This window comes from Pongo pygmaeus, chromosome X, assembly GCF_028885625.2.
Source record: "Pongo pygmaeus isolate AG05252 chromosome X, NHGRI_mPonPyg2-v2.0_pri, whole genome shotgun sequence".
NCBI classification, from domain to species: Eukaryota; Metazoa; Chordata; class Mammalia; order Primates; family Hominidae; genus Pongo; species Pongo pygmaeus.
The window spans coordinates 160,932,412-160,957,500 of NC_072396.2; the positions used below are offsets into that span (position 1 = coordinate 160,932,412).

Genomic DNA, 25,089 nt, shown 5'->3' on the forward strand with positions numbered 1-25,089 from the left:
CTCACAGGTTGCTTTAGCTGGTGGAAGGAGAACCTGCACCTCTGGTTTTGGCAAAGTGTAGAAGGAGACAAGGGCACTGCTCTGCACCTGCACAGGTTCTTGCCTCCTGGAGTCAGTTTAATGCATCTCAGTGGTGTTTCTTGGGAAGAACACAGTGGACACTCACTTGCCAGTCAGTAGACAAATCACTGAAGTCCATGTCTGGCAGTTCTCAATGTCATGGGGACTGTAAGGTTGTCATGTCTCACAGTTCCCCGATTTACAAGATTAGTGGTGACAGACACTTCTCAGCTCTGCTCGGGAGAGCAGCTCTGTAATGCGCTTGTGGTTTCAGATGTGGGCGGCCTGTGTGAACCTGTCGTGCAAGGCTCACGTCACCAACTGCTGCAGTTATCTCCTGAATCAGGCTGAGGGTCTTTGCCGTGCACCCAGAGACAGCTGGGTGACAAATCACCTCCAGGTTGGGGATGCCTCAGACTTGTGATGGGACTGGGCAGATGCATCTGGGAAGGTGAGTCTGTGCTTTGGGCTTCCCAACTTCTCAAGTCAGCATGAAATTCAGAAGGCAGAGAGGGACATGTGGCCCTCCAACTCAAGGCCCAGGGAGCCACTGTGGAAGCGTGGTGTTTGAGAGCGCCACCCTAGCTTTACCTCCTCTGGTGTCCTGGCCTTGGGTGTCTCTTAGAGATGGCAAAATTTGCAGCCCTGACCTCAAGGATTACAAACTAATTTCCAGTCCTGTAGGGGTTATGGGTTCTGCTGTGCCCAGTGTGGCCATGCTCCAACTGGATGGAGGGAAGGGCACTGAGTTTGTCAGGCAGAATTTCTAATTGTGGAAGGAACTCTGCTTCCTCAGTGATTGAACTGACCTTTGTGGGGGTGCCTTTGTGGGGTGAGAATGGGCATACTTGGGCCTCAGTTGTGGTGGCCATGGGGTGGAGCTGAGGTCTAGGCGCAGGGCTGGGAAAGCCTCTACCAACCCTGAGGCATTTGGGTGTTTTAGGGCAGAAGAGGAGCCAGGAGGATGGGATGCCCCACTGGAGCTGTGTGTGGGGCAGCAGGTGAGGGTGGGATTCCAGAGGGAGGGTCCACCCAGCCAAGCAGAGGAAGGGGAGGAGAGGGTTTGTTTTGGAAAGAGCATCACCCTGTCAGTTTCCTGGGGTCTGGATAGTCTGTTCTTGTGATGAGCTGGAGGATGTGGGCCCTGCTTGGATCCTCCTCTCCCCTCCCTGCCCCCATTTTCTCTTCCTGTGATTTATGCTGTTCTGGGCTCACCCTCTTTCCAGAGCTTAGCTACACGAGGCAGATTAGTATCAAGAGTGGGTATCCTCTCAGAGTGTCTTCAAGTAGCATCCCAGAGCCCCGCTCCTGGGTACCCACAACATGAACACCATCCAGAAGCAAGGGCAGCCTCTGCAGGTGGGGCGGGGGTTGGAAAACATTTATCAAACAGTTGAGTTGCGTGCAGGGGATGCAACATGATCAAACAGGGTCTTGCCTCAAGGAGCCTCATGTAGGGACACCACACAGTGATGACCTTCAACGGCAGTGGGGCAGCAAGGCTGTGGGAGGGGCGTTTTGGGCAGAGCAGGCAACGTGGGTACCTCTTCACCAAGACAGTAGGAAGAGCACGGACGTCATTTTCCCGTCTCACCTCCAGACTCCCAGGGAACTGTGCCAATACCCTTACTCCAGCCCTGGCCCATAGCCACTGCTCAACCCTTGGGCCCTGTCAGTTCAGGGCTGTACAGAAGGAGAGTTGCCTGTGCTCAGGCTCAGGGGTTCCGTCTGGCTAGGGAGGCCTACTAGGGGACTGGGGAAAGGCCTCATGAAGGACCAGGCCTGTGATGGGGAGGGAAGATGGCAGAGGGGACAGTGGGAAGCAGAGCAGCAGGGGTCTCCTCCACGCCTCTTTGTGCTTCTCCCACCCACCCTTGCCTGCTCCCCTCTGCCCTGGGTATGTGCCCTTGTCCACCAAACACCTCTGCAGTGCCGAGTCCAGCCCTGACTTCTTCCTGAGCTGTGGCCCAGCATTCCCACAGACATCTACCTCATGGATGCAGCACTGCCCCTTATCCTCTTCTCTGAAAGTGTATGGAAAATGCTTCTTGGTGCCATCTCTCTTCCACCCTGCCTTCCCTGCACCTTCTCTATGAGGTGTCTGTTGTCTCTGTACTTGCCTCCAGCTGGCCTTTCTGATCCCATCCCTCCTGCCTCCTGCCCATCCCCACCCCTGTTGGCACCTCACACACTCTATGCCCAACAGCATTAGGGATTCCCACTGTGCTGAAGGAAATCGTCATGTGGTCGAGAGAGGGAGCTGGCCCCTGCTCCCATTTCCAGCCCCATTTTCTGGCACAGCCTCCATGTCCCCAGGCTCCAGCTGCTTCTGCGGTACCAAGGTCTGCATTTCTTCCTCTTCCCCCAGCAGACAGAAGAACTTGCTGGACAGGTGTCCACTTCAATAGTAACTTTCATCTTATCCACCTCTATGGCTGCCAGCCTCCTGAATGGTCCAGAAGAACTGGACCCTTCCCTGCCCCCATTAAAAAAGACAAAATATGACCAGGCGTGTTGGCTCATGCCTGTCATCCCAGCACTTTGGGAGGCCGAAGCAGGTGGGTCACTTGAGGCCAGGAGTATGAGACTAGCCTGACCAACATGGTGAAACCCTGTCTCTACTAAAAATACAAAAATTAGCCAGGCATGGTGACTCACGCTTGTAAATGCTTGTAATCCCAGCTACTTGGGAGGCTGAAGCAGGAGGATCACTTGAACTCGGGAGGCGGAGGTTGCAGTGAGCCGAGATCGTGCCACTGTGCTCCAGCCTGAGCGACAGAGAGAGACTCTGTCTAAAAAAAAAAAAAAAAAAAAAAAAAAAAAAATATATATATATATATATATATATATATATGCATAATAGTCTCTGTGTAACAGTAAGTGGATGCAGTAACTGGTGTGAGGGCAACTTGGAGAATGTGCTTTGAGGCACAGAGATGCTCAGGGCTGCCTGGACTGCCTCCATGATGGTGGCCTGCTCTGTATTAGGTGAATGTTCAGGACATGAGGGCCAGGAAAGGTGAAGGGCTGAGCCTGTCTAAAGACCCTCCTGTGGGTGTGGCAGAGCCTGTGATCTGAGGCAGGGCTCCAGCTGCAGGGCAGCCCACAGCTTCACAGTGGCCCAGGGAGGCAGGGCAGGCAGGCTATGAGGCCCAGTAGGCATCTGGACCAGACTTTGACACTGAGGCCATGGAACAGGTGGAGCTCTGAGAACGGACCAAAGTGATCATGGGCTGAAGGCTATGTCCACAGACCCAATGCGGGATACGCTGTGCTGGGCAGTGATGTCAGCCAGGCTCCCCAGCAGGACTGGGGATGTCAGGGACAGCTCTCTCCCAGGTGGCAGACACTGGTTTCCCCTCCTGCTCTCACAGCCGTCCTGTGACTGGGTGTTGTCTGAGCTGTGGTGAGGCCTCCCTGGTGACATTCAGGAGCAGGGAGCATGCGAGTAGGGGTGTGTGCACCTGCCCTGACTGCCTGGCCCTGTGGTCAAGGATGGGGGAAGGCAGCTCTGCCTGAAGCTCCACCCCATTTATAAAGCTCTGTGGTGCCTTCTGCTGGGGCATGTGCTGAGTGGTGCCTCGCAAGCACTGCCCTCGGGAAGTTCACAGGCTTATGTGGAAGCTGGTGGGAATGGGCCAAGAACAGAGGAGTCAGGAGCCAGGTATTGGGCAGGTCCCAGGTCTCTGAGCCTCAGTTTCTTCATCTGTAGGAGGGCGGTGACCCTGCCCTGCTCAGCTTACCAGGTACAGAGGTAAGTTTTCAGTGCAGAGGAAAAGCAGAGACCTTCCCCTCAGATGGCCATACCCCCTTGTCGCTGTACCCAACTCTCCGGTCCTACTTTGTAGCTCTCAGGTGTCACATGTGGATCTTGCCCTACCATCCCCCTTCCTTGTCTAGAAACGAGGCCTGCTGAGCTTGGAGCCATCCCACTCCCTGCTCTAAAGCCATCTGCTCCTGGGTTAGCTTGTGGCTGGCTTGGCCTGATTGTACATAGATGTGGGTGTTTCTCCACTGCTGGGGCAGCGGTTGTCCATTCTGGGGCCTGCATTAGCTCTCAGCTGTGGCTGTTGTGCCTGTGCTTCCCCAGGTCCTGGTGGTGACTCCAACCCTGCCCTCACATATCCCAAGAGCAGGCTGACTGCCTTCCCCATTCCCACCTTTCCAGTAACTGCTGCAAGAACGGACAGACACTGCTGCAGAGAACTTGCCCCGGTGTTTCATGCTGTGGCTGGTGGTTCCAGGCTGCACGCTCCATTCTAGGAAAGGGTGAGGCTTCCTGATCATCAGTCTTAACAGGGGACTGTCCTATGGGTACCTGGATATGCTGCCGGGAGTGGGGCAGAGTGGGGTTAGAGTAGTGCCTGCTGCCCATTGGGGGTGTGCAGGTTCCTTAAGGGCATGCATGCTGTAGTCTATGTGCGTGTCTGGTTTTTTCCTCCTCCTTATCAGTAATCAGTCTTGTATAACCAGGCTGGCCCTGCTTCCTGCCTAGGGGCTATCGGTGTACCATCTGGAGTTGCAAATGGGGTGATAGGGCGTCAGCGGCCTTCCCACACCCAAGCACTTCCTGACACCCAGCCCCTCATCTCTAGCCAACCTCTGGCTCCCCCAGGGATCCTGGGGCTCAGGCCTCACACTCCAGCATCGGGGGACTTTGCCCTTCTGGTGGTGCTCTTCTTTGCAGGTACCTTGGAACAGGGGTGCAACAGAGTTCAGAAAGTGCCATCTGTTGCACGCATACCCTGCTGCCACACTCGTCCACCTTTCTGGGGCAGAACACTTGGATGGATCTTTATTTAAGAAGACAAAAGGGAGAGAGAATGCATAGAGGCTGGGTCTGGTGGCTCACGCCTGTAATACCGACACTTTGGGAGGCCTAGGCAGGTGGATCCCTTGAGGTCAGGAGTTCAAGACTAACCTGGCCAACATGGTGAAACCCTGTCTCTACTAAAAATACAAAAAAAAAATTAGCTGGGCATGGCGGCAGATGCCTGTAATCCCAGCTACTCAGGAGGCTGAGGCAGGATAATCACTTGAACCCAGGGGGCAGAGGTTGCAGTGAGCCAAGATTGCACTACCGCACTCCAGCCTTGGCAACAGAGGGAGACTCTATCACAAAAAAAAAAAAAAAATTGCTTAGAATTTGTCTGTGTGACCCTGGGCAAGTCATTTCCCCTCCTTGGGACTCAGTTCCTTGCCTATAAACGGGGACAGTGCTTCTCCCTTACAGAGCTGTTGTGAGAATTAAAGTAGAAAATGTACCTGTGGTGGTTGTTGGTAGTGACCAGTTCCCCCAACCCTGACTCCCCTGCAGGATGGGGCTTGGGCCCAGGGATGGGGGATGGGCTGGCAGAGGACGACTGTCCTGGAGAGGAGTCTTCTTGGCAGACGTGGAGACCTAGCTGAGTCAGAGTCCAGGATCTAAGTTTGAGGGTGCTCCTTACACCCTGCAGCCATGAGTCTTTGGCTGGGTCAAATGGCCTTTCTGAGCTTCAGTTCCTTATCAGTAAAGCCTGGGCAGTGGTCCAGCACGCTGGACACTGTGTGAGTGTTAGGACACAGGACACTGTGTGAGTGCAGGTGGGGACCCATGGAGCACTCTGCTGGGGAGCAATTCATGGGGAGCACCCCTCCAGAGAGGGATGATTTGCACAGGGCCCTCAGCCCAGTCCCTTGCAGGCTGGACCTTGGAGATTGAGGCCCTGAGGCGAGACATGGGCACCTGGCTCCTGGCCTGCACCTGCATCTGCACCTGTGTCTGCTTGGGAGTCTCTGTCACAGGGGAAGGACAAGGTGAGGGCTGGGCACTAATGTCTGTATGAGGTGGGTGGAGAACTAGGGCATGTTTACGGGACTGGGTTGTACGATGTCGAGCCTCTGGGGAAAGGTTTGGCCCAAACTGTGCTGGGGCATGTCCTCTAGGGGTCAGTCTGGACCTCAGTCTCTAGTCTCCCTACTTTTACCTCCCTACCTTCAGTCCCTGGACCGACCCTAGTCTCCCTTCCTTCACCCTCTTGACGCCTCTTCAGATCTGACTTGCCCGTGTACCACGGGTCAGAGCCCATCACTTCCCAGGCCTCCCAGTGCTTCCCTGGACAGATTCTGGGATCATTTACTGGTGACTGCCCTGCTAGGGTGTCAGCTGTCAGATCCTCCCCAACCCCCCAGCTCAGCTCTGGCCTGAAATACTCACTGTGGGCTCCCGACGGTCACTGTCTCCAGGGCCAAGGGCTAGAACCTTCACCTGCCTCACCAACAACATTCTCAGGATCGATTGCCACTGGTCTGCCCCAGAGCTGGGACAGGGCTCCAGCCCCTGGCTCCTCTTCACCAGGTGAGCGTGGAGGGCCATGCCCACCTGGACAGGGATGAGGGTGAGGTCTCCAGGATTGAAGCAGCTACGCCAGGACAGTGTAGCAGCCCCATGGTGCTGACAAATGCCCTTTCCAGCAACCAGGCTCCTGGCGGCACACATAAGTGCATCTTGCGGGGCAGTGAGTGCACCGTCGTGCTGCCACCTGAGGCAGTACTCATGCCATCTGACAATTTCACCATCACTTTCCACCACTGCACGTCTGGGAGGGAGCAGGTCAGCCTGGTGGACCCGGAGTACCTGCCCCGGAGACACGGTGAGCAGCGGCTATAGGCCTGGGGCGGGGCCCCTTGGCAAGAACATCCTGGCTGCTTGGGGGCTGGGAGCAGGGCCCTGCAGCCTGGGACCCCTGTGGCCCAGTGAGTGTTCTCAGTCCCTGCCAAGTGAGATCCAGGGCTGGGGGCAGGCTTGGCCCCTGGGAGGGGAGGGCCCACGTGGTTACTGCAGGGGCAGGGTTTTGGCAGGAAATAAAGATGCAGGGCTGCTAGTTGGGGCAGGGGCTGGCACTTGAGTCATGTGAAATGCACTTCAGTCATACCAGGAAGGACTCCAATAAGATGCTGGGAAGGACTTCCAGCAGCACACTGTGAAGGAAAGGGGAAGCAAGATTTAGAAACCACCTAGTCTAGCTGCAGAGGCCAGAGGAAGTCATTGCTGTCCTGTCCCGCCTGGGGCTTTTCTGGACGAGTCTCCCAATGAGGTGCCTGGTCTGAGAGGGCCTTCACCATTCCCCTTGGGAATCTTTCAGAACCCAGTCTTGTGTGTTCTGACTGACACACCCAGACCCATGGGGCTTCAGCCTCACATGGATTCACTCTGTTCCAGTTAAGCTGGACCCGCCCTCTGACTTGCAGAGCAACGTCAGCTCTGGCCACTGCATCCTGACCTGGAGCATCAGTCCTGCCTTGGAGCCAATGACCACACTTCTCAGCTATGAGTTGGCCTTCAAGAAGCAGGAAGAGGCCTGGGAGGTAACACTTTGGCTGGCTTTCCCTGGGGGCCTCTCTCCTGGGAACAGCAGTCCAGGGCAGACTCACCACTCTACATAGGGAGATGTCAACTTGTAGTGATGAGAAGGGGAGGAACTAGAGCGGGGTGTGTGTGCACACACACATGCTGGCATGCAGATATATATGCTTTATGTGTGTGTATGGGAGTAGGGTGAGTGCGCCTGTGTATCTGTGTGTGCACATAAGTGTGGTGAGTGTGCATGTATGTGTTTATGTGTGCACACATGTAAGTGTGCACACTCACATTTGTGTGCCCATGTTTGTGTGTTTACATGTAAGTGTACATATGAGTGTGCCTGTGCCTTGTGTTTGTGTGAGTGTGCACATGGGCATGCCTATGTGTATGAGTGTGTATGTGAGTATGGTGAGTTGCTTCTGTGCACACACTTGTGTTTATGAGTGTGCATGCAAGTGTGATGAGTGTGAAAGTGTTCCTGTAGACATGTTTGCCTGTGTGTGCATATGTGTATTTGTGGGCAAACGCAGCTGTGTCTGTGTGTGAGTGTGAGTGTGCCTTCTCTGTGTGTGTGTGCACGTGAATGTGGTGAGTGTGTCTGTGTGTTAACACAGGTGTGTTCATGAGTGTGTTATATGAGCATATAATGCATGTGTGTATTCTCGAGGGCTGAGGGACCCAGCCCCACCTTCACCACCTGCTAACTGTCCCCACCCCCACAGCAGGCCCAGCACAGGGATCACATTGTCGGGGTGACCTGGCTTATACTTGAAGCCTTTGAGCTGGACCCTGGCTTTATCCATGAGGCCAGGCTGCGTGTCCAGATGGCCACACTGGAAGATGATGTGGTAGAGGAGGAGCGTTATACAGGCCAGTGGAGTGAGTGGAGCCAGCCTGTGTGCTTCCAGGCTCCCCAGAGACAAGGTGGGCACTGCTGTGGCTGCTGCACTTCCAGAGTCTTGGCTGGACGTCTTCTCTCCTGTTCACCTCAGCCCTGCACCCTTTCACCCTCCTGGAAGCCCCTCCCCGAGGCAGCCATGCTTCAGTTGATCCCCTTCCTCTGAAGGTCTGAGGTCTATAGGGAGGACACAAACACCTGCCAACTCTGGGGCTTCCTGGGAACCCGTAGTCAGTGGCTCCTGTTAGGAGTGAGGGTGGCAGCTCCTGCCTGGAGGCTGGACATGACCTCAGTGTCCTTAATGAGGGCTGGACTGACCCTTGCACACTGCAGTGCTGAGACAGCCCACGGACCTTATGACCCACCGTGTGGCAGATGGGAAGAGTGAGGCCCAGGAGTGTGGCTCACACAAGGTCCTTCAGCAGGTGACACAAACCTCCAAGTCCCATCACAAACCTTCCACTTTGGCCCAGGGCACTAAAGGGCGCACTTTTGCCATGTAGGTTTGTGGGGAGCCTCCTGGCACTGAGGCTGCTCACAGCCCTGGGCCTTTCCTGCCCACAGGCCCTCTGATCCCACCCTTGGGGTGGCCAGACAACACCCTTGTTGCTGTGTCCGTCTTTCTCCTGCTGATTGGCCTGACCTACCTCCTGTTCAAGCTTTCGCCCAGGTAGGTAGCTGATGTGTGTGTGTGTTTGTGTGTACATGTGTGAGTGGATAATGATGTACGTGTGTTAGTGTATGTGTGCAGATGTGTCACTGTGTGCATGTGTGAGTGTGTGGTGGGTGGGGCGTCAAGGGCCACCCTTGTCTGGTTCCTCCCCTCCCCTCTCCACTGCCTGGTCCTGGATGGGGTAGGCTTTTCAAGTCTCCACCCTGGGCCAGAAGAGGGTTCTCAAGTTGCCAGGGGAGAGAAGGGAAGGGGGATCTGAGGCAGAGGCTGAAGATAAGGGCAGCTTGGTCCCGACCACACCCAGAGTCACCAAGATCAAGAGCTGGAGGTCCTAGTCTCCTGCCTCTGGAGGAGCTTGGTTTGTTCATTTGTTCACATGTTCTACGAAAGGACAGTTGGGGCATCTGGTGTGCTCAGGACCCTGTTCTCAGAACAAGATGGACAAGGGCCCTCCTTAAAGAAACCGTCATGCCTCATGCACCACACATCAGGTTACAAGACGGGGTGCAGGGGCCATGTCAGGCAGCGGATGTGAGGAAGAGGGTGTGGGGAGAGGGGTGTTGGGTGGGGCTAAGTGGGAGGGTGCTTGGCTTCTCCTTGGAGCAAAGGAAAGTGTGAAACTGTGTGACACAACCCAATTTATGTTTTGAGGAATAGATTGCTGGGACAAGGGGACATGGGGGACCTGCTGGAGGCCAATGGGGGCCAGTGGGGTGCCCACAGGGAGACGATTTGGCATGAGCCAGTGAAAGAAGTGGAGATAGAGAAAAGTGGAGAGAATTGCAGGGTCTTATGAGGAGAAATAGAGGGGACATGTGGGTGGATGAGATATGAGTGGTGACCCCTGAGGTGGGGAAATGGGGGACAGCCTTGCGGAGAGGTTGGTGAAGTCTATTTGGACCTGTTGGGTTGGAGCCCCAGGTGACATCCTTGTGGGAGGGTCACGGGATCCTTGGCAACAAGTCTGGTGCTCAGGGAGACACTGGGTGGGGTGGGAGCCACAGACCTTCTGCTGATGGCAAAGACGGGGTTCCTGGAGGTGCTGGCTCCCTCTGTGGGCTGAGGACCCAGCTGGTAACTCCCCGTTCTGAACCCACCATCGCAGCTCATGCTGTAAAGGATGCATGCCTCAGTATAAATCAGTTCTATGCGGATGTTAAGCAAGGAGGCCCAGTTGGGTCCTACCCTGAGAGTGGGTTGGAATGTGATGAGATGGGAGAGAGGCAGTGGCGGGGACGAGCTGGGTGGACCTCCTGCTGATGGAAGGAAGCTCAGCCTCTGCAGTGACCTCAGGCCACCTGGGTCGCCACAGGCCTCTGACTGGCCTCTCTTGGCCTCAGGGTGAAGAGAATCTTCTACCAGAACGTGCCCTCTCCAGCGGTGTTCTTCCAGCCCCTCTACAGTGTGCACAATGGGAACTTCCAGGTGTGTGCAGAGACCATGGCAGGACTTGGGGGGGCAGGGGTTACCCAGAGCTCTGACCTGCCCAAGATGTTGGCTTTCATGAGAGTTGGTGGCCAGTATGGGAGGCTTGTCAGTGCTTGGAGCCTTTTTTGTATATTCAGTGAATTTCAATTTATACACATGTCTCAAATGGGGAAAAATTAGCTTTATTTTCCATTGCTGATTTCTTTTTGTTCTCAGGTCTCCAGTTCCATTGCTGATGGAAAAAATGTAAATTTCTCATGACTTATCTCTGTCCCCTCTGGTTTGCAGCTGTCTGCACCCACCATGTGCCTCACCTCCTCCTTCTGCAAAGGTGTCTGTCCTGTGGCTGTGGGGAAGGGTCTGTGGTGTGTGCGCTGCCCTTGGGGCTCTCACTGCCTCTGGGCTCCTGCTCTGCCTGGTCCCCTGGTCTCCCCGGATCTCATGATGGCACCACAGCTGAGGAGTGGGCTCTGTACTTCCCCCCCTTCCCCCCATGTTGGGCTCCCACAGCCCAGGCACCAGTGAGCAACTTGGGGGTCGCATCAGCCCCTCCCCTCCCTGCTGGGCTGGCGGTTCATGCCCCTGGGTGGGAGGAGGAGGAGAGGGAGGGCTCCAGTGAGTGATCTCTGGTTTTTCCCCTCAGACTCCTCACTTTGGGCAAAGGACAAGAGGCAATGAGGGCTCCTCCCTGGGGTCTGGGCCAAGCTGACCCCTCTTCTCCAGAATCTTCCCTCCCTGTGCCCTAGGGCATCCCTGGGCCCTGTGCGGCAAGGATGTCCCCTTCACACTGCGGCTCCAGCTTACTATGCAGAAAAAATCCTTTTCTCTCTCAATGAGGAGCCTAGTTTTCAAGATTTTTGTCCAAAAATATAATTTGAACCATGAACCGGGCATCTGGCTCTTAGCAGAGTCTCCCTCTTTCCCCAAGGTGGTAGGTGTGACTGTCAAGAGCCTGGGCAGCCGACGACAAGGCTGAGCAGGTCAGATTGTGACTGTCCCCTGGACTGTCATCCGTTGCAGGCACCAGCCCTTCCCTAGAGAACCAGGACACCAGCCAGGGGTTATTTAGACCAGCGGGTGGGGATCTGGTGCCATAGGTTGGCCTCCAGGGAGCAGTGCAGTGATGAAGGGTGTGGTGCATGTGGTGCATGGGATGGACGCTCCTGGTCCCACCAAAGGAACAGCTTCTTTTTGGAGGCGGGGGCCTCCTGTGGCCCCACAGAAGGAGCCAGGTCTGCTGGCCATAGCCCAGCGCTTTGAAAGTCACCAGTCCTGACAGCGACTCATGTGTGTGTCTGTGTGTGTGTGTGTGCGCGTGTCAGGTGGGAGTGCCCAGTCTCTGTAGCTGCTGAAAGGCTCTGAGGCACATGCTGTCAGGAGTTGGCTCTGTCCTGGGCAGATATCACCATCTGTACCTTGGTTCAAACTGCTGTGAGCACCAGACCCTGTGCTGGTGGAGTGGTGAGGGGCCTGAAGGGACTCAGGGTCCCATGTTGGGGTTGGGCTGGTGCATGGAGGAAAAACAGAATGTTCAAGACACAGGTGATGCTTGGCCTCTGGGTATGGACCTCAGGAGGGCTTTCTGGAGGAGGAGGGAGAGTAGGCTTGCCAGAAAGGAGGCAGCTACTCCCATGATGAGTTCTAAACATGCTGCCTGAGCCCTTCCCTCCTCCCGTGCTCTGTTCCAGACTTGGATGGGGACCCACAGGGCCGGTGTGCTGTTGAGCCAGGACTGTGCTGGCACCCCACGAGGAGCCTTGGAGCCCTGCATCCAGGACGCCACTGCACTGCTCACTTGTGGCCCAGCGCATCCTTGGAAATCTGTGGCCCTGGAGGAGGAACAGGAGGGCCCTGGGACCAGGCTCCCGGGGAACCTGAGCTCAGAGGGTGTGCTGCCAGCAGGGTGTACGGAGTGGAGGGTACAGACGCTTGCCTATCTGCCACAGGAGGATTGGGCCCCCACGTCCCCGACTAGGCCGGCTCCCCCAGACTCAGAGGGCGGCAGCAGCAGCAGCAGCAGCAGCAGCAGCAGCAGCGACTACTGTGCCTTGGGCTGCTATGGGGGATGGCACCTCTCAGCCCTCCCAGGAAACACACAGAGCCCTGGGCCCATCCGAGCCCTGGCCTGTGGCCTTTCCTGTGACCATCAGGGCCTGGAGACCCAGCAAGGAGTTGCGTGGGTGCTGGCTGGTCACTGCCAGAGGCCTGGGCTGCATGAGGACCTCCAGGGCATGTTGCTCCCTTCCGTCCTCAGCAAGGCTCGGTCCTGGACATTCTAGGTCCCCGACTCGCCAGATGCATCATGTCCATTTTGGGAAAATGGACCGAAGTCTCTGGAGCCCTTGTCTGGGACTGAACCTCCTGAGAAGGGGCCCCTAGCAGCGGTCAGAAGTCCTGTCTGGATGGAGGCTGGAGGCTCCTCCTCAACCCCTCTGCTCAGTGCCAGTGGGGAGGAACCTCTACCCTCAGCATCCTGGCCACAGGTTCCTCCTTCTGTTGTCCCTTTTCTTTATCCCTGGCCTCTCTGAGAAGTGGGGTGTGGTCTCTCAGCTGTTCTGCCCTCATCCCCTTAAAGGGCCAGCCTGGGCCCAGTGGACACAGGTAAGGCACCATGACCACCTGGTGTGACCTCTCTGTGCCTTACTGAGGCACCTTTCTAGAGATTAAAAAGGGCTTGATGGCTGCTCCAAAGTGTTGATGGCTGGGAGAAGGGGCCAGAGGAGGAGTGAGGGGTGGGGTTTGTCCAGCCCTGGGCTTTCCGGGTTCTAGAGATAGCACGGTGGAGGCTCAATGACAGTTCTGGGGACAGCAAGGTGGAGGTTCAGGGGCAGCTTTGGGACAGCAGGATGGAGGCTCAGGGACAGTTCCTGGGAGGCCAGCGCCCTCATTCCTCCTTGTCCTCATCCTCCCACTTGCTCCAGGAAACTGAGAGCTGAGGCTGGAGCTTCCAGGCAGTCAGGGCTGGAGGTGACCATCCAGCAGTGATGGTGGCCTGTGAAGGGTCCTGCTTCTGTCCTCAGCCTCTCATGGGGTGGGCTTGGGGAGGAGCTGTGGTCTGGAGAGAGTGGCAGTTGGAGCAGAACATGCCTGCATTTGTTTCCTAGGGCTGCCGTAACAAAGTGCCACAAAATGGTTAGCTTAGAACCACAGAGATTTGTTGTCTCAGAATTCTGAAGTCCAGAATTTGGAAATAAAGATGTTGGCAGTGTTTCCAACCACATGTTCCTGGGCTCCCATGAAACAGAAGTTGATATGAGGCCAAGCAAGCTTCCCAGACAAGGCTTTATTAAGTTTTATTCCCTGAAAGGTTGGGCAGAAGAGAGACAGTGCAGGAGGAAGGATTCTTGGCTGACTCCCCAAGGGGAATGCATTGTGGTATCTTAAGGAGGGTGACATACATAATTTATGAGCTACGTGAGTGTCATTACACGTATGGGGTGGAGTGAAGGGTGCTCAGATGCATGCTAACACATACGTTGCATGATCAGAAAATGGCAGATAAGCCCCTCCCTGGGTGAGGACTTTAGTATTATCATAAGGCCAGGGTCATTCTCCTGGCCTTGTGCACATGCAGGTGATAGAGTCAACTCCCGTGAGTAAGACTTATAGTGGGATGCTGCTTATCTTAGTGTATTTCAGACGGTTGGCAAGGTCTGGCCAGCGAGTATGGCACCTGGAGGGTGGTGCTGCAAGGTCTGGTGGTCAGCGGGCATGTATGGAACAACACGTTAGTGGGGGTGGGCCGAGTCCCATTTCTACTCTGTCTCAGCAGGGCCATGCTCCCTCTGAAGGCACTAAGGAAGGATTAGTATCAGGCCTCTCTCAGCTTCTGTTGGTTTCTTGGCTTGTGACACCAAAGCTGTAATCTTTTTTTTGTTTTGTTTTTGAGACGGAGTTTTGCTCTTGTCACCCAGGCTGGAGTGCAATGGCACAATCTCAGCTCACTGCAACCTGCGCCTCCCGGGTTCAAGTGATTCTTCTGCCTCAGCCTTTGGAGTAGCTGTGATTACAGGCGCCTGCTACCACGCCTGGCTAGTTTTTGTATTTTTAGTAGAGACGGCGTTTCGCTATGTTGGCCAGGCTGGTCTCAAACTCCTGATATCAAGTGATCCGCCTGCCTCTGCTTCCCAAAGTGTTGGGATTACAGGCGTGAGCCACCGCACCTGGCCAAAGTTCCAGTCTTTACAGGGCTTTTTCCTTGTGTGCATTTCTGTGTCCAAATTTCCCCTTTTTAAAATCACAGTAATAGTGAATTAAGGCTGGCCCTAACGATTTAATCTTAACTTGATCATCTGCAAAGACACTATTTCCATATAAGGTCACATTCACAGCTCCTGGGGTTAGGACTTCAACCTAGAGGGCCTGACTGCTGGGCTTTGGACTGACATTGGGATCATCTGCGTAGTTAGGGCTGTGACCAGACTGAGATAGGAGGTGGGACCTGACTCCTGAGGCAGGGCTTGAACTCTGGACCAGATTGCAGACTAGCTGAAACAGGCAAAAGCACCCCTCCATAAGACACACCCACTGGTGCCAAATGAGTTTGCTGTTCTCATGGTAACACCTGGAAATTACTGCTCCTTTCCATGGCAATGACCTGAAAGTTACCACCCCTTTTCTAGAAATTTCTAAATAACCTCCTCCTTAATTTGCATATAATTACAAGTGGGTATAAATATGTGTGCAAACCTGCCTCTGAGCTGCTACTCTGGGCTCACTGCCTATGGGGCATCCCTGCTCCATAAGGAGCAGTACCTCTGCTGCCACTGCACATGGCTGCTTCAATAAAAGTTGCTCTCTAATACCACCGACTCGCCCTTGAATTCTTTCCTGGGTGAAGCCAAAAGCCCTCCTGTGCTAAACCCCAATTTCTGGGCTCACCTTTCCTGCAGCAAGAGTGTTTTGGGGCTGGGAGTGCTGAAGTTTTGAAGGCAGGATGAAATGGAGGCTGTTCGCTCCCTGGGCCCTGAGTTATGGGGAGCAACTCTCTTGGCTGCTCTCATGCTCCCTGCAACCTAAGCAGAAAGAAGTACCTGCAGCCTGATGCCCCCAAAGGCAAAAGCCCCTTCTGGCTCACATAGGCAGCCCTCCCACCCTGCATGCCTGCAGAGCTTCTGGGGTTTTGCGGGGAGCCTCAGCAGAGCTGGATCCTGGTCTGTGGGGGCGAGGCAGGCCCCAGAATGTATCTTTAGCATCCAGAGTGGGAGGGGTGTGGACGGAAGCGAGGTACAGGCATCCTCAGCTCTAACCAAGTATAAAAATACTAGTGTGAATCCACTTCCTGGAGCTGGGCTCTGGGGAGCCCCGGGCTAGTGTATTTATAACAGGGGCTGTGTGGCTCATGAGGCTCCATGTGTGACCTGGGCTACCTCATGATCACACAAACAAACCCACGATTGGGATGCCTCTCCTTTGTGGCCTGGACACGTCTTCATTCAACTCATAAACTTTCCCTGAGTGGGCCCTAGAGAGCTGGTTCTGGGCTGGAACCTGAGTGTGAAGCCACTGGAGGCTGTGTAATTTGTAGGTGAGTCACTCAGTCACCTAAGCCTGGCCCTCCCCTCTGCACAGGGCGCTAGCCATACCTAGCAGACTGCTGTGAGTTCACCTGAGCAAGACACCTGCACACAGTGGTGCTCAGAAAAAGCTAATAATTCCTTATTGGAATGAGACATGCCAGGCGTGGTGGCTCATGCCTGTAATTCCAGCACTTTGGGAGGCTGAGGCAAGCAGACTGCTTGAGCCCAGAAGTTTGAGACCAGTCTGGGCAACATGGCGAAACCCTATCTCTATGAAAAATACAAAGATAATTAGCTGGGCATGGTGGTTCAGGCCTGTAATCCCAGCTACTCGGGAGGCTGAAGTAGGAGAATCACTTGAATCCGGGAGGCAGAGGTTGCAGTGAGCCGAGATCATGCCACTGCACTCCAGCCTGGGCAACAAAGTGAGACTCCATGTCAAAAAAATAAAAGAGGCCGGGAGCAGTGGCACATGTCTGTAATCCCAGCACTTTGGGAGGCCGAAGTGGGTGGATCACGAGGTCAGGAGTTCAATAGCAGCCTGGCCAAGATGGTGAAACTCCATCTCTACTAAAAAAAAAAAAAAAAAAAAAAAAAAAAAAAAAAAAAAAAAAAAAATTAGCCAGGCATGGTGGCAAGTGCCTATAATCCAGCTACTTAGGAGGCTGAGGCAGAGAATTGCTCGAACCCAGGAGGTGGAGGTTGCGGTGAGCTGAGATTGCGCCACTGCACTCCAGCCTGGGAGACAGAGCGAGAGTCAGTTTCAAAAAAAAAAGGAAAAAATAAAGAAAAGACCCCAGGACCATACATATTTACAGCTCAGTATTAACTAACCTTAACGAAATATGATTTTATTTAAAATGGTCAAGGTAAAGGAAAAAAAAGAGTAGTGACTTTCTTCAAGTAATTTTATGTTGTAATATCAGAGCTTGATACAGTTAATACATTTCATCTAATATAGGAATGAGAATGCTTATAAAGCAGACGTCATTTTATGTACCATTACAAATACACTGCCAATTAAACAGACTTTCTCAACAAAAGACTGTTGTTGACGAGTTCACTTCCATTAGACACACACAATGGTTTGTTTTTGTTTTCATTTGTTTTTGTTTTTTGAGACAAGGTCTCGCTCTGTCGCCCAGGCTAAATGCAGTGGCGTGAGCATGATAATGTGCCTACTGTTCCATTTCCTGTGTTGTTTCCACTGCGTTAACAAAACAGCCTTAAAACACAGAGCACTGGCCGGTCGCAGTGGCTCACGCCTGTAATTCCAGCACTTTGGGAGGCCGAGGTGGGCAGATCACCTGAGGTCAGGAATTTGAGACCAGCCTGATCAACATGGAGAAACCCCGTCTCTACTAAAACTACAAAATTAGCCAGGCGTGATGGCGCATGACTGTAATCCCAGCTACTCGGGAGGCTGAGGCAGGAGAATCGCTTGAACCCGGCAAGCAGAGGTTGCAGTGAGCTGAGATAGCGACATCGCACTCCAGCCTGGGGAGCAAGAGCGAAACTCCTTCTCAAAAGAAAACAAAACAAAACAAACACCGAGCACTATAATCCAGGGGCGCCTGTTTCATTGGCCTTAGACTGTGGTGCCTGCTGGTCCCCGACCTCACGACGGCGTCTCCATGTTCCTCCTCCTCTCCCGGTACCAGGGTCAGCCCCAGGTGTCCGGGAGATACAGCCCCAAGTGTCCCAGAGATATCCTCAACGCGGACGCGGCCCCAGGTGTCCCCAGGTGTCTCGAAGCCGTGTCCCCTCCTGGGTGGGTCCTGAGGAGAGAAAACTCCGTCCTCACAGTCCTCACGCCCCGGGATGCTGCCGTAGGGATCAGACGCAGTTCTACCGTGGCGCTCCAGGTTTGGCCGGGCCCCCTAATGGCAGCCCTGGGGAATCCCTGAAAATTAGCGTTTGGGTTTTTCTATGCTGTGATTTTGGAAATTTCAACTGAAATGGAGCCCACCATCCCGTGCCCTGACCGAAACCCATGGAGACAGCAAGCAAAGAAGATGGCCAGTTCACGCCTGTAATCCCAGCACTTTAGGAGGCCCAGGCAGGAGGATCACTTGAGCTCAATGAGTTCGAGACCAACCTGGCCAACACGGTGAAACCCCCGTCTCTACCAAAAATACAAAAAAAAAAATTAGCTGGGCGCCATGGCGCACGCCTGTAGTCCCAGTTACTTGGGAGGCTGAGGCAGGAGAATCGCTTGAGCCCAGGAAGCAGAGGTTGCAGTGAGCAGAGACTGCACACCTGCACTCCAGCCTAGTGGACAGAGTGAGGCTTCGTCTCAAAAAGAAAGAGGGCAGGGTGCAGTGGCTTACACCTGTAATCCCAGCACTTTGGGAGGCCGAGGCGGGCAGATCACGAGGTCAGGAGATTGAGATCATCCTGGTCAACGTGGTGAAACCCCGTCTCTACAAAACCTATAAAAATTAGCTGGACGTGGTGGCGTGCTCCTGTAGTGCCAGCTTTGGGAGGCTGAGGCAGAGAATCGCTTGAACCAGGGAGGCAGAGGTTGCAGTCAGCGGAGATCGCGCCACTGCACTCCAGCCTGGGCGACAAAGCGAGACGCCATCTCAAAAATAACAAAAAGCAAAAAACAAAACCAAAAACAAACATCCAGCACTGATCCCGGGGGGCCTGTTTCCTCGGCCTCAGGTTGATCTCCCAACAGCGTCTCCGCGTTCCTCCTCCTCTCCCGGTACCAGGGTCTCTTCCCAGAAAGCTACTCACGTCCGTAACCCGCATCTTGGCCTGCGCTGGGGGTGACCCGCCCAAGCCTCCATGAAGGGACACTCCTACAAAGTGAGGTCCTGCAACAAACGGCAGGACGGGGAAACGCAGCCGCGCTCGCTCCGCCGCACTCACAGCGGGGGCGGGAAGCCTTTTCCTCACCTTGGCCTCAGCCCCAGGTGTCCCGGAGATGCAGCAGCGTCTCCCAGTCCTCACCGCGGAAGCCGCCCCAGGTGTCCCCAGGTGTCCCCATGTATTTCGAAGCTGCGGCCTCTCCCATGCTGGAGAGGATGTGGAGAAATAGGAACACTTTTACACTGTTGGTGGGACTGTAAACTAGTTCAACCATTATGGAAGACAGTTTGATGATTCCTCAGGGATCTAGAACTAGAAATGCCATTTGACCCAGCCATCCCATTACTGGGTATATACCCAAAGGACTATAAATCATGCTGCTATAAAGGCACATGCACACATATGTTTATTGCGGCACTACTCACAATAGCAAAGACTTGGAACCAACCCAAATGTCCATCAATGATAGACTGGATTAAGAAAATGTGGCATGTATACACCATGGAATACTATGCAGCCATAAGAAAGGATGAATTCATGTCCTTTGTAGGGACCTGGATGAAGCTGGAAACCATCATTCTCAGCAAACTATTGCAAGGACAAAAAACCAAACACCGCATGTTCTCACTCATAGGTGGGACTTGAACAATGAGAACACATGGACACAGGAAGGGGAACAACACACACCAGGGCCTGTTGTGGAGTGGGGGGAGAGGGGAGGGACAGCATTTGGAGATATACCTAATGTAAATGACGAGTTAATGGGTGCAGCACACCAACATGGCACATGTATACATATGTAACAAACCTGCATGTTGTGCACATGTACCCTAGAACTTAAAGTACAATAAAAAATATATATATTAAAATAAAATAAAATAAAAAAAGAAAAAAAAGATAAAGACACTTCACCAAAAAAGACATATAGATGATATGACCAAATGTGGTGGCTCATGCCTGTAATCCCAGCACTTTAGGAAATGGAGGCAGGTGATCACTTGAAACCAGGAGTTCGAGACCAGCCTGGCCAGCATGGCAAAACCCCGTCTCTACTAAAAATACAAAAAATTAGCCCGGTGTGGTGGCACATGCCTGTAATCCCAGCTACTCAGGAGGCAGAGGCAAGAGAATCACTTGATCCCGGGAGGCAGAGGTTGTAGTGAGCTGAGATCATGCCACTGCACTCCAGCCTGGGTGACAGAGGAAGACTCCGTTAAAAAAAAAAAAAAAAACCGATGGCAAACAAGCATCCAAAATAATGTTCAATAGCACTTGCTGTGAGGGAAAAGCAAATTACTGTAACAATGAGAACCACTAAACATCTACTAAAATGGCTAAAATCTTTTTTTAATGCAATAAAAATTGCAACAGAAATTCTCATTCAATGATAGTGGAATGTATAACGGCACAACAACTTCAGAAAACAATTTGGCATTTTTTCTCAAAGCTAAACATGCCCTCACCATAGAAGCCAGTAATTGCGCTCCTAGATATTTAGATAACAGCTTTGAAAACTTAGGTCCAAATGAAGATCAACATGCAATTATGTACAGCTGATCACTTCATAATGGCCAAATACTTTAAGGAGTCAGGATGACCTTCAGTAAGTGAATGAATAACCAAGCTGGGTACATCCATTAAATGGAATGCTATTCAGTAAGAGAAAGGGGTGATCTATGAAGCCATACAAAAACATGGATGAATCTGACATGCATATCACTAAGTGAAAGAAGGTTGTGCTGTATGTGGTATAATTTACCATTTTAAGCATTTGTTGTTGTGGGGAAATACACATAACATAGTATTTACCATTTTAAACATTTTTAAGTGTGTAGCTCAGTGGCACTATTTGTGCTCACACTGTTGTGCAGCCATTACCACTATCATCTCACATTCTCACCAGCAATGCACAAGGGTTCCAATTTCTCCATATGCTCACTAACACTAGTTAGTTTCCATTTTAAAAAAAGATAGTCACTCCAATGGGTATGAAATGGTATCTCATTGTGGTTTTAATTTTCACTTATCTAATGGCGAGTGATGTTGAGTATCTTTTCATGTGTTTATTGGCATTGGATTTAGCAATGATTTCTTGGGTATGACACCAAAAGCACAAGAAACAAGAGAAAAAATAGATACGTTGGAATTCATCAGAATTTAAAACTTGTGTACATTAAAGGACACTACCAAGAAAGCTAAAAGAAAACCGACTGTATGGGAGAAAAGATTACAAGTCATATCTGATAAAGGTATAGTATCCAGAATATATAAAGAACTCAACTACAAAAAGACAAAAAACACAATTTTATAATGGGAAGAAGACTTGAAAAGACTTTTCTCCAAAGAAGATACACAAATAGCACATGAAAAGATGCTCAACATCACTAGCAATCAGGGAAAGGCAAATGAAAATGATGATAAGATACCACTTGACACCCATTAGAATAACTATTACCCAAAACAACCACAACAACAAGGCCAGGCACAGTGGCTCACACTTGTCATCCCAGCACTTTGCAAGGGTGAGGCGGGCAGATCACTTGAGGCCAGGAGTTTGAGACCAGCCTGGCCAACATGGTAAAACCCCATCTCTACCAAAAATACAAAACTTATCCAGGCATGATGGCACACACTTGTAATCCCAGCTACTTAGGATTACTCGTTACCTCAGGTGATCCGCCCACCTCAGCCTCTCAAAGTTTTTTTTTGAGACAGAGTCTTTCTCTATTGCCCAGTCTGGAGCACAGTGGTGTGATTTCGGTTCACTGCAACCTCTGCCTCCTGGGTTTAAGTGATTCTCTTGCCTCAGCCTTCTGAGTAGCTGGGACTACAGGCAAGCACAACCACACCCGGCTAATTTTTGTGTATTTTTAGTAGAGATGGGGTTTCACCAGGCTGACAGGCTGGTCTCAAACTCCTGACTTCATGATCCACCCGGCTTGGATCCCAAAGTGTTGCGATTACAGGCATGAGCCACTGTGCCTGGCCATTTTTTGTTTGTTTGTTTTTTTAGTGGAGATGGGGGTTTCCCCATGTTGACCATGCTGGTCTCAAGCCCTGGCTGCAAGCCATCTGCTCACTTCAGTCTCCCAAAGTGATGGGAATACAGGCATGAGCCCCTAGGCCCAGCCTGTTATCAATCCTTTCAATCTTGCATATCAGGCAGGCAAAGATATTTCAATGTTGTTTAAATTGGCACTTCGTTGAGTATCAGTAGATGTAAGCAACTTTTCATTTATTTATTAGTTGAGTGTTCTTTGGGGTCACAAATCAGATGATATTTCAATGTGTGCAGGAGTATGCATATGTGAGTGTCTGTACGTGTATGTGTGATTGGAAGTGCAAACGTATGACAGAACGAATATGAACACCTCTGTTCTTGTGTGCCTAGTGTGTTAGGGTTTGGTTAGAGTTTGGATTAGGATTAGGGGTAATAGGCTTAAGTTGTGGAGAAGGGTTAGAGGGATAGGGATTATGGGTTAGGATTAAGCGATAGGGGTTAGGGTTTAGGGTTAGAGTTTGGGGATAGGGTCAGGTTAGGGTTAGGGTAGGGTTAGGGATTAGGGTTAGGGAGTTGGGGGAGGCTTGGGTTAGGGTTATTGTTAGAGTTTAGGGCCAAGGATCAAGGGTCATGGGTCAAGGGTTAGGGGTCATGGGTCAAGGGTTAGGGTCATGGATCAAGGGTTAGGGTTAGGGGTTAGGGGTAAGGATAAGGGTTAGGGTTAGGGTTAGGGGTTAGGGTTAGGGTAGGGTTAGGGCTAGGGCTAGGGTTAGGGCTGGGGTAGGGTTAAGGTTAGGTTTAGGGTTAGGGTAGGGTTAGTGTTAGAGGTTAGGTTTAGGGTTAGGGTAGGGTTAGTGTTAGAGGTTAGGGTTTAGCTTTAGAAAAGACTGCCCAACTTGTAATGGGGAGGAAAAAAATTTTCTATGTTTTTGGAATTCTTAGATGGTACCCTCTGTAAAAACTGACAGATTAAAATGAGAAAAATAGAAAAGTTTAAAAACATGTATACCTTATGGATACATGGGAAATACTCAGGGAAAAATGAGTAAATCTCCACCAGGTGGCTTTCAGTTCAAGCATAAATACTATCTTCAACTTAATGAAAGAAAATTTGAGGTGCAGTAGTTGGGAGTTAACCAGCAAAAGCACAGTAGACAAGGGTAAGGTTTGTTATACAGACTAAAGTCCATGCATTCTCCATTGAGAAGACTCTTTAGTGATTTAGTTATCCTTCTCTTCTTGGTGTCGAGAGAGGTAGCTTTTAAATGGTGATTTCCTTTAAAGATGTAAATTTTCCTTACACAAGTGTAACTTCTACTCTGTTTTCAGAACTTCCTTTGTTAGCATTTTTTTTCAAAGTAATCAGCTTGGAATAATTCTTAAGCCAAAGGGACATATTTTGGGGTGGCATATTCTGGTTTCCTACCATTATATTTTGGGGTGGCATATTTTGGTCTTCTACACTGTGTTCCACCGGTAATGAAAAGAGTTCTTGTTTTTCCTCCAGCAATTTGTCATTTTTTAAAGAGTTTAGCAGTTCTAAGAGATATAGAGCAGCTGTGCTATCTCATTGTGGTGTTCAGTTCTCTAGTATGTTGAGCATCTTTTTGTACGTTTACTTGCCATCTGTAGATCTTCTTTGGTGAGGTGTCTGTTCAGATCTGTGTGCATTTTTAATTGGGCTGTTTAACTTATTGTTTAGTTTTAACAATTTTTTCTATATTTTGAATACAAATTCTCAGATCTGTATTTTGCAAATATTTTCTTCAATATGTGGCTTATCTTTTTGTTCTCTTAACAAGGTCTGTTCCAGAGTATAAACTTTAAATATTAAGAAATCCACATTGTCATTTCTTCTGTGTATATCAACCTTTTGTGTCATTTGTTAAAATTCATTACCAAACCCAAAGTTTTGCATTTTTAGTGTAAGGATGGTTTTGAGTGATTATTTGTGTAAGTTGTAAAATTTTCATCTACATGCATATCATTTCTTATGGTTTCCAATTAATCATTCCCTCACTATATTTGGGAAAGACACAGCATAGTGGACTCTGTTAGAGTAGATAGATAGCTATACATGAACAGGAGGGGGAGCTCCTGAAAAAGGGAAAGTCTGGGAAGGCTCACCTGGAGGGACCACCAAAAATTCACATATTAGTAGCATCTCTAGTGCTGGAGTGGATGGGCACTTGTCAGTTGTGGGTAGGAGGGAGAAGAGGTACCTATGCAGAAAGAAACACCCTAGAACTCCTCTTAAGATGCCCCAATCATCATTCACTCTGCAATAAAAATGTCAGAATATTGCTAGCTACATGCTGATAAGAAGGACAAAGGGGACATTCTTAAGAGAAATCTGGCACCATAAGTACAGCTCAGGGCAGAGAAGGACATTCAAAAGAGGCAGGCACAGTAGGTACAAACGTGACCGCTGTTAGCCCACCTGGGATGGCGGGAAGGAGGTTGGTGCCAGAGTGGATTCGGATTGATCACCACACATGTACCTCAATCAACAGTGAGGATGTCCCACAAGCCTAAGTAGGGCAAGTCGGGGACCTAAGGCAGTAGCAGGAAAACCAGACAAAGAAAACAGGCGGAGACTTGAGACAGAGGCAGGAATGTGAAGTCCAAAATAAAATTCCCTGCAGAGGACTCTTAAGCTGTTTTCATGCACGATCAGCCCACTCCTCCCTATTTTTCTACAATAAGCTCTTTACACTGTATTTGTTTTCAATGACGTTATCTGCCATCTTTGTACTGCCTCTTGGTGAAAATCTTTCTTCCACGTTAAACAAGAACTGGGACATCAGCTCTCCCCAGTAATAGCACCGTTTCAGTTTGAATTTACAGAACTGATGGGGCTTAATAACTGGCGCTCTGACTTTAAGTGGTGCAGGAGGCGGCCAGTAGGGGACGCCAGCCGTCATACCGGGAGCAAGAGGGCCCTGCCTAGTCCCCATCTGCCTGCAAGTGGCGTGCTGCCACGACACTGCCAGCAAGAGGGCCCGGCAGTCCCCAGGTGCCAGCAGGGGGCGTACGACCACTACACTGTGAGCAAGAGGGCCTTGCAGTGCCCTGGTTGCCAGCAGGGGGCGTGCTGCCACTACACTGTTAGCAAGAGGATCCTGTAGTGCCCCCAGCGGCCAGAAGAGGGCGTGCCCCAACTACACTGCAAGGAAGAGGGTCCGGCAGTGTCCCCAACTGCCAGGAGGGGAGCCAGCCGCCACTACACTTGGAGCAAGAGGGCCCAGCAGTGTCCCCAGCTGCCAGCAGGCGGGCGTGCTGCCACTACACTGTGAGCAAGAGGACCCTGCAATGTCCCTAGCTGCCAGCAGGGGGCGTGCCGCCACTATA

The 25,089-nt window shown here is 51.6% G+C and overlaps 1 protein-coding gene across 6 annotated transcripts; it reads left to right on the top strand.

Annotated features, from left to right (window-relative positions):
• Positions 1-372: 372 nt before the first annotated feature.
• On the top strand, positions 373-17,006 carry IL9R (interleukin 9 receptor). Of its 6 annotated transcripts, XM_054472986.1 has the most exons (11): positions 373-511; positions 4,229-4,329; positions 5,719-5,856; positions 6,286-6,397; positions 6,514-6,692; positions 7,262-7,407; positions 8,125-8,326; positions 8,865-8,970; positions 10,314-10,398; positions 10,618-10,647; positions 11,045-12,080. In XM_054472986.1, the coding sequence occupies exons 1-11, from the start codon at positions 468-470 to the stop codon at positions 11,108-11,110; spliced, it is 1,209 nt and encodes a 402-aa protein (XP_054328961.1). In that variant the 5' UTR covers positions 373-467; the 3' UTR covers positions 11,111-12,080. The 6 variants fall into 6 exon arrangements, with proteins under 6 accessions (XP_054328961.1, XP_054328956.1, XP_054328955.1 ...); XM_054472981.2 differs by lacking the exons at positions 10,618-10,647; positions 11,045-12,080 and adding an exon at positions 12,090-17,006 and having other exon boundaries at positions 8,128-8,326; XM_054472980.2 differs by lacking the exons at positions 10,618-10,647; positions 11,045-12,080 and adding an exon at positions 12,090-17,005.
• The last annotated feature ends 8,083 nt before the right edge of the window (positions 17,007-25,089 follow it).